The following is a 19,973-nucleotide window of genomic DNA, read 5'->3' on the forward strand; positions in this document are numbered from 1 at the left end:
TAAATTGTTGCAATTGCAACTTCCTTCATAATTGCTGGTTACATTGCACATTGTCCATTTCAAGACGCAATATCCCGAGAACCACTTTCTTCACACTTACGCATTATGGCTTTAACTGCATTTACTGACTTGAATCTTTTTCTGAAGGCTTTCACTAGCCAGCAAGCACGAAGTGCTGTTAGAACATTGCTCGCGTTCTGAGAAAAGGTTTTACAGTCAGTGCTTGTTTTTTTTTGGTCAACGACATTTTCACTATGGATGACTGATTTCTTCGAACAATACATATCGCTTTTATACGAAATTAAATGCGTTATTCATTGGCATAAGATTTTCGCAAATATAGCATCATTAACTAATAAAATTAATTTTTTTTCGACGGAACCTCGGTCTCATGGTCTAAGCAGTAAAATCTGAAGTTTCATTCGGATCCATTCTGTAGAAATTAAACTACGAGTCTTTGACTACTGCAGCCTAATATTAACATCTTATGGAATCAACAAGTTTTCCAAGTGAGTTTTCATTTGCGTTATGTTTTTAAAATTTTATTCACAATTTTGTTTGTTTTAATGATGTTTCAATATGCTATTTTATGTTTCCTTACTCTTTATCTCTACTTTATAAGGAAATAACTATCAGAGAAAATTTATATAAGTTTATTTATTTTTATTCTATTATATTTTTATATGTATAAAAATCTCATACTTTCAAAATTCTTAAGAAAAATGTAGATATTAAAGAATACAGTTAGTCAATATTCTTGTAAGTTAGTGAATCAGTTTGTGTCAAGTGTTGTATATGCTTGCTAGATTCGTTATGAAACGTGTCTTTAATCTAACAGTTATACGATTGTTAACAAATGATTGGATTTCCTTATCACAAAAAGATTTCATCGTCAGTTAAAAAACTAAACTTTCTTTTCAAAGAAGAGTATCAGCATATTATTTGCTTTTAAAATGTTTTAGGAAAAGGGTTCGCTTCTGTTAAACTTTTTTTAAATTTAAAAAAGTGTATATCCATCATTAATAATGCAGCAAGTAGATAATAATAATAAAGGATTCGTTGCTGTAGTGTAGCTCAAAATCAGTGTAGAAATTTAATATTAACACAAACGAATAACTATGAATCAAGAGGCCAGCATGAATATTTGTATGTAGCAAAATAATTAATCAGTTATATATTGGTAGTATTAGAAAATATTATCCCAATCAAAGAAGTATTCTATCTATGTTATGATAATGATTAGAAGAGGATGATATGAAAAGAAGATTCTTCAGCATAGATAATTTCTGGTTATAAAGCTGCACGACGATCGGTATTTGATAGCAACAGATAAGTGGAAAAATAATTTAGTAACCCTGTTTCAAACAGTTGTTTGCAATTACGGGTACTACAGTTTCTAGACAAAACGCGTATATATATATAGTACTGAGAGTATGATCATTTTTTTTGGTCCACAAAATTATTAGTTGTATTCTATGTACAACTACTTATTGCTATGATTGAGATGTCTGATGTAGAGAACATATTAACCACTGCGCAATCATTTTGAATCTTATTTCTTGAGGAGTCGAGAAATTCCATCTGACGCATTGTATTTTCAAATATTTTACAACACTGACTCGATACAACTCTGAAATGCCATGAAAAAATATTTTGTTAAAGCTTTGGATTGCTGTTTTGAGGTGTTGATATTCTGCATCGCCGAACATATCATCAAACCCAACGAGGAACTAAATCAAGCCAAATCATTTCACAACAACATATTCGGCAGTTGAGCGTGTTTTTGACATCATGGGAGAAGGGATGCAATACATCATTTTCCCTCAAGATATATTCAAAAATTTGATGGGACTGATTGAAGAATGGGATAATATACCATAAGAAAAGCTGGGCAGTTTATCTTTCTTATAGTAGATAAACTATATTTCTTTCTTACGTATACGGCAAAAGATGGGCCCATATACATACACGACAAACATATAACTTATTATCTTTGTAAAGAATACATGATACTGAACCAGAGATTTTATTCTTATACTAGCCGCCTTTGGCGACCAGCCGGTTCGCCAATCTTAATGCTCGTTAAAATTTTAATAATTAAATATTTTATGTGATTCCTACTTTAATAGCTTCTTCATTAAAATATTTCAAAATTTCAAATTTCAATTCACTCATAATATTATAAAGACCTTCAGTCATAACATAATCTGTATCTCTCTAATTTTCTGTTAGCTCCGGTAGAATTTATACTTTACATTAAATTAAAGTGTAAATGATTAATCTGCAATTAATATAATAATATTTTTTACCGAAACAAAGCCTTTTTTTAATGATATGATTACTGATAATAGAGTCACTGAGCGTTTAAACTTTATGGGCACTAAAGAATATCTTTCTTAATTTATGTATTATCTCAAGAATTTGTCAACAAAATTTTCTCAGATTCATCCTGAACAGATCGATTCATTAACAATGTTTAATTTTAAATGCATCAAACACTAAGAAAATAAAATGAATCGTTTAAAATAATCGGTCGAAAACAGGTTTAAAAAAACTACTTAAAAAACGATGTACTTAAAACTATAAGCATATACAAAAAATATATAACTAACATAAATACAATTTACTTACAAAAGCATGCAACTAACCTAAAAATAATTTAAATCATCCGTTGGTTGCCATGTCAACAATCAGAACACAATGCGTATGAATGAATTTTCTTCTCCAATTACGGTAACGCAAATGCGTGAATTTTTCTACGCCAGTTGGGGTAACGCTATGCAGATTATACATTTTTAATTTCCTTTATTCTGTGTAATTTTAATTCAAAAGTACTTCAGAATGAATCTGAAACATGGATTAATTAACAATCTTTAATTTTAAATGCATAAAACATTAAGAAAATAAACAGAATCGTTTGAAATAATCCGCCGAAAAACGTTAACCCTAGCCTCATTTCTGTTGGGAGAAAAAAAAACTGAACTCTTACTCATTTGGCGGTGGGAAAAATGGAAGATTTTTTTGGCGGAAAAGTTGGCGGTGGGGAAAAGGGAAGATTTTTTTGGCGGGAAAGTTAGTTTTTAATTAATAATTAAAATTCTAATTAAAATTTCAAAAAAAGGGACCCCAGGTGCACATTCCCGACCTCTAAGGTATACATGTACCACATTTGATAGCTGTATGTCAAATGACCTAATGACCTTGCCTGTAGAGCGCCAACACACACACACACACACACACACACACACACACACACACACACACACACACACACACACACACACACACACACACACACACACACACACACACACACACACACCCACACACACACACACACACACACACACACACACACACACACATTGAGCTTTATTATAAGTATAGATTATAGAACAATTTATATATTTTATTGCATTCTTCTTTATCTCACAGATATATTGAAATAAAGAAGATATTGAATAACAAAGATAAGATAAAGAAAAAAGTTATCTTTCTTTATTATAATAAAATGCAAATGTACCAATTATTATAATAAAATGCAAATGTACCAATTATTATAATAAAATGCAAATGTACCAAATTTGGGTACATATGCAGTTTTTTAGTTCTACACTTTCTTTGTATTAAACAGGTTTTATGTTTTCAACATTATTATTTTTTGTGTTTCGTTTTAATTCTTACAAATTTTCTTTTATCGAAATTTATTGATATGAATATGCTTAATTTTTTTTTACTTTTAAAAGCAGCTTTTGTTTTATCATTTAGAATTATTCACATGGAAGTAGAGAGTGAAATGAATATAATTTTTTGCAATTAATTTGATTTTAAATCTGTGTGAATATTTTATGTGACATTTTGATTGTTAAATGAAACATTTAATTCAAGAATTATTTAGGTTGTGATATATTTATACAAATAAAGAAATTAGAACTTACCCTTTCGTCCTCTGAAAGAGCGCACTCCTTATTCCTGTATTTGACCCAATTTTCTACACTATTTTCAGTCGTTACATCAGCACCAGAGATATCCTTCTTCCACTCCCATATTTTAGGTTTATACTTTAAAGCATACAAAAAGTATAGAGTATTATAAAATTCCTACTAAAATTTATATATATTTTGTATAAATTTGTATAAAATTAATTTCATACAGTCTTCAGATTTATCTCTAATTTAATCAATAAATTTTATTTAAATATTTTTTTTATTGTATACTACAAATTATTGTGCTATTCTTATTAAATATTTTACACATGTTCGTCTAATAAAGAAATTTTAAAAAATCAAAAAGTGTTTAAAGGTTAATACAACTTACAGTAAAATTCCGTTATGTTATACAATATTTAAGTTAATAACTTATATTACGGCATGAATGATCGTCACTATGAACTTACTCTTATAAGAAGTCATTATAATAAAAAATATAATAAATCGTTTTGAAATATTTCTATATACAATATTACAAAAAGCTGTTTAAAAGTTGATGACACAACTGGGGATTTTACTTTGAATGCAACTTTTTTTCGCATTCAGATAAAAATTAAAATTTTGTTTTGATCGTTAAACATCAAAAGTTACGCCTTTTCAAAATATAATAACTTGTTTTTGAAAGCTTAACTAAAATGCAGTTAACTTTAAAACATGAAAAATTCGAAGCATCTTAAAGAAGTTGTTGTCTTTTAATATGCAAAGAACATTATGAAGTTTTACAGTATTGTAAAAAAAAATGTACTCTTTTTTTTACCTGATAACAGCAAAGCATCTATAGATTTTCATTGATTGATCTACTGATTAAGCAATACAAGAAAGTATCTACTGATTTTCGTAATGAAAGAATAACTTATCAGAAATACTCAATTTCAATTTTCCTAAGCACATTCTGGAAATAGAAACACATTTTTAATTTACTACTAACATGTATATTTTTTTCAAAAGAATTTTAATGAAAACTGTCACCAAATTTGGAATTAATGAAATTCTAATACATTTCTTTAGTAAAATTTGCTTTCTTAAATAAATTTTGTGATGAAACAAAAAAGGAACATCCATACTTCAGTGTATGAAAAGCGAATAAATATGTATATATTACCGTTGGACCAGCCTTCTCTGTTATTTCGTAAAATTCTTGAGTATAATCTAAATAGAAAATACAATATTTAAGAAGAATTTCATAATAAATGCTATCAATTCTTTAAAAAAAAGGAACTTAAGCCATATCACACACACACGCGCGCGCACGCACGCATGCAGCTTTGTTAGTAATAGAGATGAATAAATAATAAGCTTTTATCCATTTCGGACGAAAATCGATAATAAGTGTAGTTAATTATAGTAAAGTGATAAAGTATAATGTAGTTTTTTACAAGAAAAATATAATTTTGAGGCTGTACATTCGAATAAGCTATAAATACATTCGATGTGTCCTAATTAATTCAAGTGGGCCAATGGATTTGCTGATGCAAAATATTGAAATCTAAATGCAAAAATGAAGGAAATGCAGTTTTATATAATTTGGATACAGAATTTAAAACTTACTCTTTGTACACAGAAGATAATAATAACAATCTCTCAGTTTGTTAGAATCCGCTAAATCTGACGGGCCACTCTCACCGTATGAAAAGAATAGTAGAAATAACGTTGCACCTAACATTCTCATCGGGTTTTTCCTAATCAAAGTATATTACTTTTCTCATAATCAAAAAAAATGTCGATGCATTTTAACGTAAATTGCAAACAATGGACGTTTCCATCCTTTTGTGACCGCTTATCAGCCATTTCATTGTTCATGGATAGGAAAATAGAAATTTGTCACGGAGAAAATAAAGGACAAACAATATTACTCCAGAAATAATGTTACTTTTATGAAAAATAAAAGGCAAACAATATTATTCTAGAAATAATATTACTTTTATGAAAGATAAAGGGTAGACAATATTTTTCTAGAAATAAAGTAACTTTTATGAAAAAATCAATGCATGTTCGGATGCCAAATATTCCTGCTGTTTGTTAAGAACGAATTTAATGCTTTTATTTCGGATTTGCGTAGTTTCAAAGCAAATAGTTTTTGCATCTCTAAAAGTTTTTATATGAAATACACACATTTGGTGGGTGCTAAAACAGCTTTCTATCAACTTAGATAACATTTTTCTTTTAATATCAGAATGAAAGAAAGCTTGTATGTTTTAGCTCGATGTTGAATACTTTTTATAGTTAAAACTCAGAAAGGTGTTTACGATTTCCTCTTATAATAGTTGCAATAATTTTATTACTGAAATATTTACTTTAAAAACCTTTCATATACTGATGTATTTCAATCTCTATTGATACAATAATGTATTTGTATGTTACAGCTGATATTATTATTATTATTAATATCATCAAAATGATTGATTGATTTATTACATTGAATAATTATTAGCAATAAAATGAGGTTGAAATAAAACTAAGGGTCCTCAGAGATCCGTAACTCTATTATTAATATCATCTAATTGATTGATTGATTTGCTACATTGAATGGTTATTAGTAATACAGCGTAGTTGAAATAAAACTAATGGCACTTAGAGATCCGTAGCTCTAAGATTATTCAATTAATATCTCCAAAGTGATTGATTGATTTATTACATTGAATGGTTAGTAGTAATACAGCGTGATTGAAATCAAACTAACGGCACTCAGAGATTCGTAGTTTCGTTTGTATTGAACGGATCCGAATGAAACTTTATATATTTATTACATGCTGTGTTATAACCATGAACCTGGGGTTTTCGTCGAGAAAAAATATCTTGCAATTTTGCCAACAGTTGGCGCAATAAAAAGAAAAATAACAGTTATAAAATAAAAGAATAACAGATTTTTAATCTATTTACACACCTGTGTACTTTAAGTGTATACTTTGTCGTTCAACAACACGCGTACAGCCGCATTATCAACGATCGCACGCAAATTTTCAATAGGAATGAAGGAGGCATTTTGAATGATGTAGGAAGTTCGCTTCCTTAGTCACAAGTCCTGGATAAAGTCTATCTTTGAGGAAGTCCCACAGCCAAAAGATGGAAGGGTTCAGATCTGGTGATCCTGCTGACCAGAAAAGTGGGCAAGTATGCGAGGTGACATGCTCACCAGGGAAGTGAACTTGAAACATTTTTTTATACATCTTACCGTATGATTGGTTACACCATCTTTCATCCACACTGTGGTGGCCAGACAACTTCTTTGCCTTAACGCTGGGACAACATGATCCCCAGGAGTAAGCCATATCAGTCCAATCAAAGATATACAATGTTTTGTATTTAACCCTTGACTATAAATACTGGCTATGTAAGTCAACCATCTAACTCTCGGACCCGCCATGAAGGCACACGGATTTAAACCATAAAACTGAATGACCGGATCGCCGCAACAGCAACATTGGGGGGAACTGTGGTTGAGTCCTATGGGCCGTCAACGGCCACGATACAACCCTCCCCGAAGGAAGTACGTCCCGTCATCGATGGGAGGAGTCAGATCCCCCACCTATTAGTGTACCCTCCAGGTTGGCGAGATCCAGCCACCATGCCGGAAGTATCTCATCCTCATTTTGAGGTGCCCCCCCCGGGGGTCTATACTGGCTATGTAACCAATAACAGTGTTCTATTCTGATTATTAATGCCGTGTTTGTATTCTTGATCGAATATATGCCATATTGATGAGCGATATTTACAACATTGATAAGCGAGAATAATTCATGCAAATTATACCATAGTCATGTGATTATTGTTACTGCAAACGCAAATTCATGTGACGTCACATCTTTTTCCTCTTACAAATAGCCAGATGGATTCTAAAATTAGTTTAGTATCGTGCACTTGATGCGTATGCGTATAATAATAGTAGGATTCGGTACAACAAAGCCTTATGAATCTCATATACAATCGGAATTTATATTACGTTTTGAAAAGGTGAATTATTCTACATTCTGCATTAAGCCAAAGCTAATGTTAGATTGTTTGGCTCATCGATTTGACTCAAAAGCTGAAGTCTGATCTTTTCCATTTTTAAATTATTGACACGAGTTGCATTTCCATCGTCATGCACATTATCAGAAGCACCACGAGTGAGTGAATTAACTCCGTCGGATCTTGGAGTGGTACTATTCTCTCTGATGGATATAGTGATGTTATGCTGCCGAGATGCCTCCAATTCGCTCATTAGGGCTGTAGACTTGCAGCATTCTCTGAACTTATTTTTAAAAGTGAAATTGTTTTTTTAATCGAATCTTCTTATTTTCCTTATTAGATACGTCGTTCTTTTTGATTACTTAATCACGTTGTTAATTCTGCAATCAATATAAACGAAAAAACAAACAATAGAAACACAAAAAATAAGACAATTGAACCAACAAATAAGAGAAATGCAGATATGTTCGATTCGTTTTGCAGTCTTGGGAAGCCAACTACGCACAAAACTGATAGGTTGATTTAAAGAAAAAAGCAATTCCTTTTCCTCTTTGAATTTAGGGAAATTGGAACTACAGTTAAAGGTTTATTTCATTTTAGCTTAAATTACAACCAGCTTTATTTTCATTCTGTCTTTCATCATTTGAGTGTTTATGAATTTTGATTTTTGTTGCCCTCACAGAAATTTCTACATTATTAAATATTCATTTTCTTCCGTTACAAGTTATTCTTCGAAAATTGATATTTTCTAAAGTGTTATTCGTACATTGTACATCCGTAAAGTGATTTGTACAAGTTATTCGTACATTGATATTTTCTAAAGTGATTTGTACAAGTTATTCGTACATTGATATTTTCTAAAGTGATTTGTACAAGTTATTCGTACATTGATATTTTCTAAAGTGTTATTCAGATTAATTTTTTTTATATGGGATCACATATTATTTATTATCACATGTGATTTCTTATTATACTTCTATACTCGATTTTAAGGTTCTAGATTGTATTTTATTTCGGTGGGCATACATTTTGTTTGTGTATGACATAATTGTATTTGGAGAGTTTATATTCATTTTGAAATATTTGAAAATCCAGTCTTAAAAGTTGAAGCAAATATTTTTGATAAACAGCTTCTGCAATTTTGAATTGAAAGATGAATCTTTCATAGAATAATGACAAATCATCCATTTATTATCTCATTAAAATTGAAAAATCTGAAAGAAAACACAAGTAATGCTTTCGTTTCATCTCAATATTTCTGATTTTATCATAAGGTTATAACGCTTATTATATTTTAACGAACCATTTAATAATAAAATTGTCCGTTTCAAGCAAGAATTTGTTTTTCATGGGAAGAAAAAGTACTTTATTGGTTTTGAAAGGCAATTTTCGAGAATGATTTTCTCCAAGAAGGTGGGGGGGGGACTCATTTCATTCATTGTCATAAACCCATTTTCAATTTAAAAAACGAGAAAAGTATAATCTTTTTATTTATTTTTTATCTTTCATTTATTCTCTCATAAAGTATTCTGAAATATAATAATTTCTATATACCAATTTTATTTAGAAAGAATAAAATCCTGATTTGATAATAATATGAGAGAACGATTGCTTTGAGGCTTTTTAATCATGCACAAAACATTTAGAAAATATTTTTTGAAACATATTAATATTCAGTTTCTCCTATGATGTTTCAAATGATTTTTATGGTTTTTCTCTTATCAAAAGATATTATGCATCAAGTTTTATTCTAAAATGGAACATTATGAAAGTAGAAAAATCGTTTGATTATATTTTAGCAAGGTTTAGCAGTAATTTCTCTATTTTTTTATTAAAATAAATTTCTACATTTGTTTATCTATTAATAATATTTTACTACAGGATGTCTGTTTAGTAAATTCATTGATCTGCAGTATTAAGAAAATCGCTATTATTCCTTGAACATAAGCTAATAAAAGACTCTTTGTGTATATATTCTGAATTTAACCATGGAAGTATATATTATTGAAACATCAGTAGCAAATAGTGTAGATTTTGATGAATTCAGGACAAAATATTAAAAAAAAATTCTTATGAGATGGCTGGAAGGCAATGATGTATTTGGAAAGCCTTGTTTGAAAAATAAAATAAAAAGTAAATTTCACGTCGAGTATTATTTCTCCCTTTGATTTAAAAAAAATAAAAGTTGCGAAAATGAATAATTAGTGCTGGTTGTTCCATTAGGATTATAAAGCTGTAACACGACGTGGAATTATTTTTTACATTTACATTTTCACATTTTATCAAATTTTCTTACTTTTCTTGTCTGGGTGTTTGATGTCCATCGAAAATGGATAAAAAAAATGGAACTATAAAAATCATGTAAAAAAATGAGTTAAAAAATTAAATAAATAAAAGCAGATCGGGGTAATTCATCGTGCTGTCCCTGAAAGTCCACTGAACACTAATTCATTAAATATCAAAAGCAGATTCAATAACAGAAAAATATACACGATTGAATATTTTATGAAACAATGGAAACAACTTATATTTCATTGAAGGAATAAAACCTATTTGACCTAAAGTAGGCAAAGATAAATATAGTTGAAGAAACTGTCCAAATTTAAGAAAAATTTGCTTGACACAATGATTATGACGAAAGCTAAATTGGTATCATGAAAAATGTATTTTTTCAAATTTTAAAGTGGTACAAAAATATGATTGTGCAATTATCACGGAAAAGCATAAGCCTGATTATTATTAATAAGGGGACGGTTAAGGGGATATTTAATTAAGGGGACTATTAGACATTTTTTCAAATTATTCACTTACAATTATGAATTTTTTATGCATATGTATTGAAGAATGCACGTATTATACATATGTATTGAATTTTTTATGCATATGTATATGTATTGTACAAGTCAAATTTCTTTTAAAAACTTTTTGGAATAAAATAATATTTTTTTAAAAAAATAAAATTATATTAAAATTTTTTTTAAAAAATATATCAGGCGATTCAAGTTTTAATTTATCATTATTATTATTTCCTTATTATCAATAAAAATTTATTTGGAATTAAACTATGTATGATTTTTTAATTCCAATTAAATGCTAATTTTTTATAAATATTTTTATGCACATTTACTGAATTTTCATAAGAATTTTATGTTTTTCGGAACTAAAATTGACTCTTAACTATCTAAATAACTTGAAATATAAAATGAATTCTTTATTTTCTTTTAATGTTTAATCGAAATCTGTATTATCTTTACTATCTAATTTCTTCAAAAACTAAAACATCTGGAACATTTCAAAGATATTTAAATCTAATTACAGTATCGCTTTGAGGAAAGTCATAAAAATACGCCTTTTATCCTTAAGCCTTTGAAATATTCATTTTATTGAACAATATATATTATAACACTATTTTAGTTGAATATGAACATATATTTTGGTGAGGGAACAATAAAAACAAAATTTCATGTTTCTGCCCATTTTTGCTTATTTCAAAGTCCACTGTCCCTTTAAAGTTTCATAGATCTTTCTTCGGGTTGCTCATGTAAACTCTCTGAAATGCATCTATACCGAATTTGATAGATCAAAAAGTCTGTTCTGCAAAATGCCAATACACAAATACATCTTCCTCTATTATTAGTTTAGAATACTTCTTCTACGAAACAATTTTTGTGTATTATAATTTTGAAATTCTGATAACATCTGAGTATTATTATAAAAACTATTTTTTAGACAAAAAAACTTTTATGTCATCTTAACATAATAATCAAAAAAATGAAATTACGCATTTCACTTTAAATTTAGATTTTGATTTCCGCATTAAAAAATATTTTAAAATTGGAGACAAAATAACTTTCACAAATAGGCTCATTTAACAATTTTTTTGGACAGAAAAACGACATGCTGAATAACTAAAAAAAAATTTAAGACTTTCCTGGAAAGTGAATGCTTATAAATGAATGTTAAATTTAATATTATTATTCATCATCAAAAGCAACACATATGTCTTTATTATTATGGCTCTTTTAACATAATTTCAGGAAAGTTATAATTAATGTTTTCAAAATTGTACAAATTATGATTAGCAGAATGGTTCAAATTTGATACAGTTCTATATTCTCGTTGTGCTTTTGAATTTGTGTGTTCTCGAAAGCACGGAAATACAATCAGATAGACGAAATTAATTCAATTATTGTTTTGTTCTCAAGGAAATAATGAATTTCAAAATATATGAAAATATTGCAGCTGAAACAAGAATACAGAGATCGAGTCTATTGATAAAGTATACAATGGAATCCTTATAATATGCAGCGGATATGTAAGCTTCCATCCATAATCGCGTCTTTAATATTCAAATAATCATCTACTTAGTTTTCATAAATAATAACACGTGTTATTCGGAAAAAATGACACGTAATTTTATGAGTGCATTTTCAAACACACATACTTTCCGTTTCAAAATTACACGTGATATGATCAAAACAAATACAAAGAAATCTATCTAATGTAAAGTCCTATAATTGACTTTATTTAAAGCATTATTTTTAGATTGTCAATGAAATAAGGTGCTTTCATATGAAAATGCATAAAAGGTTAACCTTCGCCTTACTAAGTATATGTTGACAAAATTGGAGCGAATGTTGAACCACAAAAATGAAGTGTTGAAGTACAACAACAAAAAATAATCGCTTATCAAGCATCATATCATGTGAACTTCTGCATTGCTAAATATTTCCGAATTACCTTTCCATTGAAATCGTGATTTCATTAAAAAAGATAAGATTCGTCTATCAGTATTTAAAATGGTTTTTATTGTATAATTATAATACTGAAAATAAGAATAGATTTTGAATATTATTTATACACCTTTAATGCCCCGTTGACTCTAATTGTATAAAATCCCGGAACATATCTCATTTTTATGGATTAAAAAAAAAAAAACTTTGTGCATCACGAATTCTATACTACAATAATATTGACCCACAGCTTTTGCATAAAAGATATTATTAAATCACGCATCCATTCAACTGTTTATTGAAGCATTGTGTTCTGTAAATCACGTTATGTTATATAAATACATATTTTATATACAATTTTTTAATTTTTATTTTATTTCCTTATCTTTGAAAAGTTCCATAATATTATGTTTTTAATTTTTGTTTTGGGACGAGGATTAACCCGAATAATTTTCTTGAATTAATTTTACAATTTACGAGAGTGTAACTTTATTTTATATTTTCTTTCTATAATATTTTCATTCTTATGATTGTTGTCTCAGAATTCCTTTGGTCAGAGAACAGAATTTTTATTTATTATGAATTTTAGAACGAAATTTTGGTTAGTAATCAATAATTATTTATTGATCGCCATTAATTATAAAAAAGAATGTGTAAACGTGTCGCTTAGCACTCTATAAGTAGTTCGATCCAGAGCAACTAAATACCATACTATTACCATAAAAATTACTATTTCATAAATACTCTATTTTTGGTTTAAACAAAAAGCGTAGGGCGTTTGGTCCCTACTGACTTAATGTGCACCAGGCCCGCTGACACGACGGTTCTTCGTTGGAATCTGGTCTCGAACCTAAAACGCTCCGGTTTCGAAACGGTGGCTTTACCACCTGGCCACTAGGGCCCCTTAAGCGGGTGAAATTTGGTATATGGAGTAAAATCTAAATTTGTAGGTTGTTGAGAAATCTTGAATGAAATATTTTTATAGAAAGTCTGTCAGTTCGAATGCATTAGATCGCGATAATTACAAAGCGCAAAGAGCTAGGTAGAGAAATTTAATACAGAGGCTAAGCATCTAAAATCTAGATATCAAATTTGAACTAATTTCATCAAACGGTTGATGAAATTGGTTCCTTTGCGACCTTTGATGGCATATACTTTCACATGTATTTAAACACAATAACTCATAAGCGGAATGAATTCAAACGTAAAAAATTTGGTATGTAATCGTGTGGCTATAATCGCAGGTTCATGTCAAGATTTGGTTACAATCAGTTGGAAAAAAAGGCACCAAAATATACAAGGTGATCAAAATTAAAACACTCCTACTCTGAGCTTTTTAAATAGCGAAATACTCAGTATAAAGGCTCCACAATTGGTGAACATAATATTCAAGACTTGAGAGAGGGATTACGCGAAAGAAAAATCAGTTCCAGAAACACCGATTTATGGCGCTGTACAACTAAAAATAGGTTGAAAAGATTCAAATTACACATTTGTAGCATATTTTATTAGAACATATCAAACATTCGGTCACAAGGACCTTATGGATGCACAGCTTGTTCAACTGTGGATTCTAATGGGTCGATTGAGATGCTTCTCACATGCAGAGTGATTCTGTCTTTCAAATCTGCCAAAGTTACCGGGTGTCCTCGATAAACAAGATTTTTTAAGAATCCCAAGTATTAAGTATGCAGCGTCCTCTATGTTTACTCTTCATCTTATTTTTAATTTCTGTACGTTTTAATTTTTGTAAGATGTCAGCATAGATTATTGTTTTGATAAAAATAAACAAGCTGTGTTCTTTTTTTCTTAAGTCATCGTGTCATCTAATTTTGTTCTTATAAAGAGTTAAAAGTTTATTACGAGTAAAAGATTAACATAAAATATCCACTTCAAGTAAGTTGGACAGAGTCAATCGGTGTTGTTTCTGGAAGTAGTTTATTTTCCTCTTAACCCGTTTTTCCCATGTCTTGAATATTATGTTCACTAATTGTGAAGCTTTTACACTGAGTAGTTGGCTGTATAGAAAGCTCAGTGTAGGTGTGTTTTAATATTGACCACCTTGTATATTACCTTGATAGAATTAGCAAACATACTAAATTCACACTAATGATCACATTTAGGAACTACCATTCACCAATGCTACTCAAGGAATTTATCTTATCGGTCTTACAGAATCTCCATAATGTCATGCTGAGAAACAGAAATAAGATCTCTACTGGAGAGAATACATGGAAGTTTCCAGGAAACCACCCTGGAGAGTTCTGAATACTTGACTGAAAATATAATACTTTACTTATTTTAATACTTAATTTTTTTCTAATTATATTATGTTAAAATATTTTCAGGCTTGAAATTAGAATAAGAAAAGGGATTCATTTAGCTTATTAGATAAATTGATTAATTAATTAATTTGGTTAATTAATAATTAAGTAACAAACCAAAACACATCATTTTGTGTGAGATAAAGAACTGAAGCATCTAAGTTTCTGACTTACCAAAAAAATTTATCAGAACTTATTCCAACCTACATAACTTCATACAAAGATTGATAAATTTGGTGTGAAGCATACTTCTCACGGCCCTAGAAAAGGTTAATTTATACAACCATTTTTTCAAATATAAATCCTTGGGAACTCTCGTCAGTGACTTCTAAAATTTTCAATATGAGGAAAACTAAGTATTTACTTTTGACAAACATTTACGTGATGCAAAAATCAAAGATACAAAGAAATTTATAAAGTACTTGTAGTTTTTATTTGGATTACTTTTTTTGCTGTGTTTTTCTGTTTGTTAACCTGAAAAGAAACTTTTCCTTTTGACATGCAGACAAAGCAGAATTTAAATCTGCCATGAAGTAAAAAAAAAAAAAAAAAAAAAAACGGAATTAAAAACGTGAATGTATATAAAAAACATTTTTTAGCACTCACAGTTTTTGTCAATTATATCATGCAAACATATATGGATATCAATAATGTTTTGGTCTACTTTTTCCGTGAAAGGTTAAAAAAGGAAATTTGACTCCATTGTATTAGTTTCATTGTAATTATACGGATAATAAATGTGCGTTTTTTTTCAATGTCATTCAGATGCTTTTAATGTTTGTTGTTCTAACTGTGTAAATTTATTGAACCTTTATTTTTTATTATAAGAATATCTAGGTTTATTTTTTCCTCCCAAATTAGAATTCAACATTGTTATAAATTTTGATGATATTAAACTATTTTGTAAAAGATGCAATCAAGTGATTATAATTTAAATCTTCAATGAGCTATTTGCAAAAATTTACTTTTGAAAGCACATCAACTATATTAAAGTTGTGTTTGTATTGATAACATATGAATTCAAATTATTTAATATTTTTAAATTACAGCTTTGACATGTTTCCCAATTCAGCCATTAAATGTCGTAGGTCTTACTGTTTGATGAGAAATGAATGGGATATTTTTTTTGAATAAATTAATTTTTTATAGTCAAATATCTGGGATTATTGACGCAATTTTCATATTAATACCTTGTGTAAACCAGGTATTATTATTTCCGTGATAATTTTTTCAAACGTGAAGAAATATATTTATAAATTAAGAATGAAAAAATTCCATTTTTTAAAAATTATATACTAAGCGGAATTTAACATTGAGTTTTCAAAATCGAGTTGTAAATTCATTGAGATTTTACAGAACTTTCAATTATATTTGAAAAATTTCACCAAATTTTAACACGTAACACCCCTTGAAAAGTTATAATCTGATGTATTTCCAAAAGATTTAATTCCACCATGATTTTAATTTAAAAATATGGAACTTAGTGAATGAATTACATATCATTCCATTCATTTATTGTATATGTTTAAAAGAATTCCTTTAATTATGAGGAATAGAGCAGGGATATTCCTAAAATATTTTTAGTTGATTAATGAGACACGCATGTACTATCATTAAAAAGTATTAAGACATTTGTTATTGCTCGTAATCTATTAAGCTTAAAGTCACAGTAGAAAAGTCACACGATTTGGACGAATGTCTTCTTTAAAAACATGTAATTTAGAAAATGTTCCTGGATATATAAAGGATATCTACATATTTATATTTGCACATGCTAATGTTCGTACATTTTAATTATAATTTTTCTAATATATTCCAATTTTCGTCTTTTAACTGATTCTTCATATTGAAAAATTCCCAAGAATAAAGCTTTAGACAAGTGGAGGAAATTCAACATTTTATCATGCTTTAATCCCATAAGAAGCAAGAATATGTTTCCTTACCATATCACCCATTATTCTTTGGAGAAGGTATGGATGTGCCTGTTCATACGTCCCCCTCTTCATCTGATCACAGTTCATTCCAGTAAGCGGGACGTCAATATAATTAAATCAAAACAAAGCTATCTAATCCACGTACTCATGATGACTTTTTGTGGGCCGGTCTCAACTTCAAGATTGGGCTAAACGTTCTCCAATTGATATGGTGCGGAAGTTAGAGGAGGAGACGGGTAAGAGTATTCATACATAGGACAATAGAAACGATTTTAAAATCACAAAGCAAAGTTTGGGAGTAAGTAAATTGAAGTAAGTAATAATTTCATAAGTAAATTGAAACAACTATTTTGCATAGTAGAATATGATAAGAGCTAATTCGATCAGTTGCAAGAGACCCTCTGCCATTCAAGTAAAAGAAAGCGGAAATACCAGACAAAATCTACTATACAAGATTAATGGACACTCATATTTACAATACCACAGTCCCTTTGTTATATAAATGATAACACACGAAGCATGTATAAGTTTGAATGCCAAGTTCCTTGGATACTTGCTTTAAATGCTTGATAATTTTTATTGGGATCGATCAATTTTATATTGGGATCTCATACTGCATTGGCGTTTCCTCAGATATGAGGGTGATAATATTTCGCTAAAATAACCATTATTCACTTCCCTGATGAGTATAATAAAGTTGTTGTGGTTCGCTAATGCCATCGCCGATTGTATGTCTGTATCATCGCTCCATCATGTGATGGTTAAAAAGGCGGTTGTCTTGCATTGACCATAGAGTTCAAAGTTATTTTTTGTGATGGTTCGGTCATTCAGTTTGCACCGGAATTAAATCAAGTCGAGGTTTTTTTTTGTGGCTATTGTCATTAAATATCTCAATACTGCTTACGGTTTCTTATAGTGTTATTTTTAAAATTATGTTGTTCAATTATTGCGAATTCGCATTTGTTTTAAATTTATTATATAGCTTATTTTGTGTGTGTTTGTTTCTTTTACTAATTCACCGAGAAAGAACCCCTATAACGGTTGATGTTTATGTTCTACTGTAAAAATTACTTGTCTTTGTTGGAAGGCTGTCTCTTGAAAAATGTTTCCTGATTTAAGAATCTCCCTATATACATGTTAATTTTTACGTGTAGAGATGTGTGTGAAATCTTGATTAAAATATTATTTCCACCCTATTTACTTCGTAGTTAACAAGGTTATAGTATTTTTTTAATATTTATCCTCGATGGGACTTTTTTATCAGCTGTATTTTATGATTAGCTACTTAGTCGGGAATATTTATTGAATTAAATTAGTCGGGATTTCAAATTAAATCTCTTATGCATAACTTAATGCTCATTATTTCTTTTTTTAAATATTTTTAATCAACAAATTGATTTAGATTTTGTCAAAATTGCCTTACTTTATTAATCTCATCACACATTATCTGTGTTATGGTATATATGAACATAACTTATAAACTCAATTGAATCAAGCAATGTTACAATGTTAAGAAATGTAAGCTTTTGGGAATAATCCATCTTCTTATTTCATGCTTTTCCACCGAGTAATGTGACTTCATATTTTAATTTCCCATGAAAACTAATCCTCATGTGAACTTATTTATAATTTTTAATTAGCTAGAAAAAAAATTATGCAATTAAATATTTGATGAAACAAGAAAATGATCCATTGCCGATTGATCCAATTGATCCATCCATTGAAAATGATCCAAAATTCCATTGCCACAATGAAATGTTGAAAATTATGTTGAGGATTAATTTAGTTTAGCTATATTTACTTCCCGTTTTAAAGCAACACCAGGGCTATTTTGGAACGGACCTCGTAACTTTGAGTTGCGGTCAGATGACGAGGGCGACACTTGAGTTGGTACACTCCTCTCCAAACTTCCGCGCCATATCACTTACATGTCGGTTCTTCGGTGGAATCGGTCTTGAACCTGAATACCTCCGGTTTTGGTGTCAAAATCATTCTGTTTTATACTATTTTCCGACCCCCCCCAGATACACAGACACACACACACACACACACACACACACACACACACACACACACACACACACACACACACACACACACACACACGCACGCACTTTTATTATAGTAAAGAAAGAAATTAAAGAAGAGATCAGAATTTTGAAAAGTAATTATTAATAACGTTTTAACCTCGAATAGCTCTTACATATAACTGAAATATAACTCTTTCATACATTAATGGAATTAATAAGCCGTTATGCATTTAAGTATTTAAAAGATGTCATTTATGCATTACTTTTCCGTTATTCTCTTTTAAAGAACACCATAAAACGTAATGTAATTTCAAAAAATCATACTGCTTCTAAAAATATACATATATAAATAAATTTATATATATATATATATATATATATATATATATATATATATATATATATATATATATATATATATATATATATATATATATATATATATATATATATATATATATATATATATATATGTATATATATATATATATATATATATATATATATATATATATATATATATATATATATATATATATATATAATTAATGGTGTAATAAATATTTGGAAAGAATTTACCATATGAAAAATTATTCAAAATTAAAAAAAATTATTCAAAATTATAAAAATGAATAATTCCTTTACCTTATTCTTTTATCATTAGGAATCCTTTATATTTATGTCAATAAAGCATTTGTTTTACTTAACATATTAAATTAAAAATTAATCCTATTAAAATATACATCTTATCTATTCATAATTCACATAAGTTTAAATAATGAGTTTCAAGACTACTTACACAGTTTTTAAGGGTTGACAGATCTTGAGAAGATAACAATTCATCAGAAATATTTGACTAGAAGCTGAAATTTTTGGCGTTATTTGCTGCATCTTGAAGCTTTGTTTAATTTTTTATCAGATTAAAATCTCGTTTTAAAGATACATGAGGCTATATTGGCATGACTAAAATGGGGGATTTTTGTCATTATTTTGAGCCGATCACAAATACTGTATT

General features: G+C 28.9%; 2 protein-coding genes across 3 annotated transcripts in view; one reads left to right on the forward strand and one right to left on the reverse strand.

Moving 5' to 3' along the window:
- LOC129956611 (uncharacterized) overlaps nucleotides 1-19,973 on the forward strand; it is a 136,438-nt gene that overhangs the window by 99,903 nt on the left and 16,562 nt on the right. The gene's annotated exons all lie outside the window — the stretch shown is intronic.
- The window catches only part of LOC129956571 (uncharacterized), a 78,821-nt gene that overhangs the window by 13,445 nt on the left and 45,403 nt on the right, over nucleotides 1-19,973 (reverse strand). The window contains exons 2-4 of the mRNA XM_056068501.1: nucleotides 5,538-5,668; nucleotides 5,092-5,138; nucleotides 3,939-4,061 (exon numbers count right to left, since the gene is read on the reverse strand). Of these exons, the coding sequence (XP_055924476.1) occupies nucleotides 3,939-4,061; nucleotides 5,092-5,138; nucleotides 5,538-5,668 (301 nt within the window). The remainder of the gene's footprint in view (nucleotides 1-3,938; nucleotides 4,062-5,091; nucleotides 5,139-5,537; nucleotides 5,669-19,973) is intronic.

Source organism: Argiope bruennichi, chromosome 2 (assembly GCF_947563725.1).
Source record: "Argiope bruennichi chromosome 2, qqArgBrue1.1, whole genome shotgun sequence".
Taxonomy (NCBI): domain Eukaryota; kingdom Metazoa; phylum Arthropoda; class Arachnida; order Araneae; family Araneidae; genus Argiope; species Argiope bruennichi.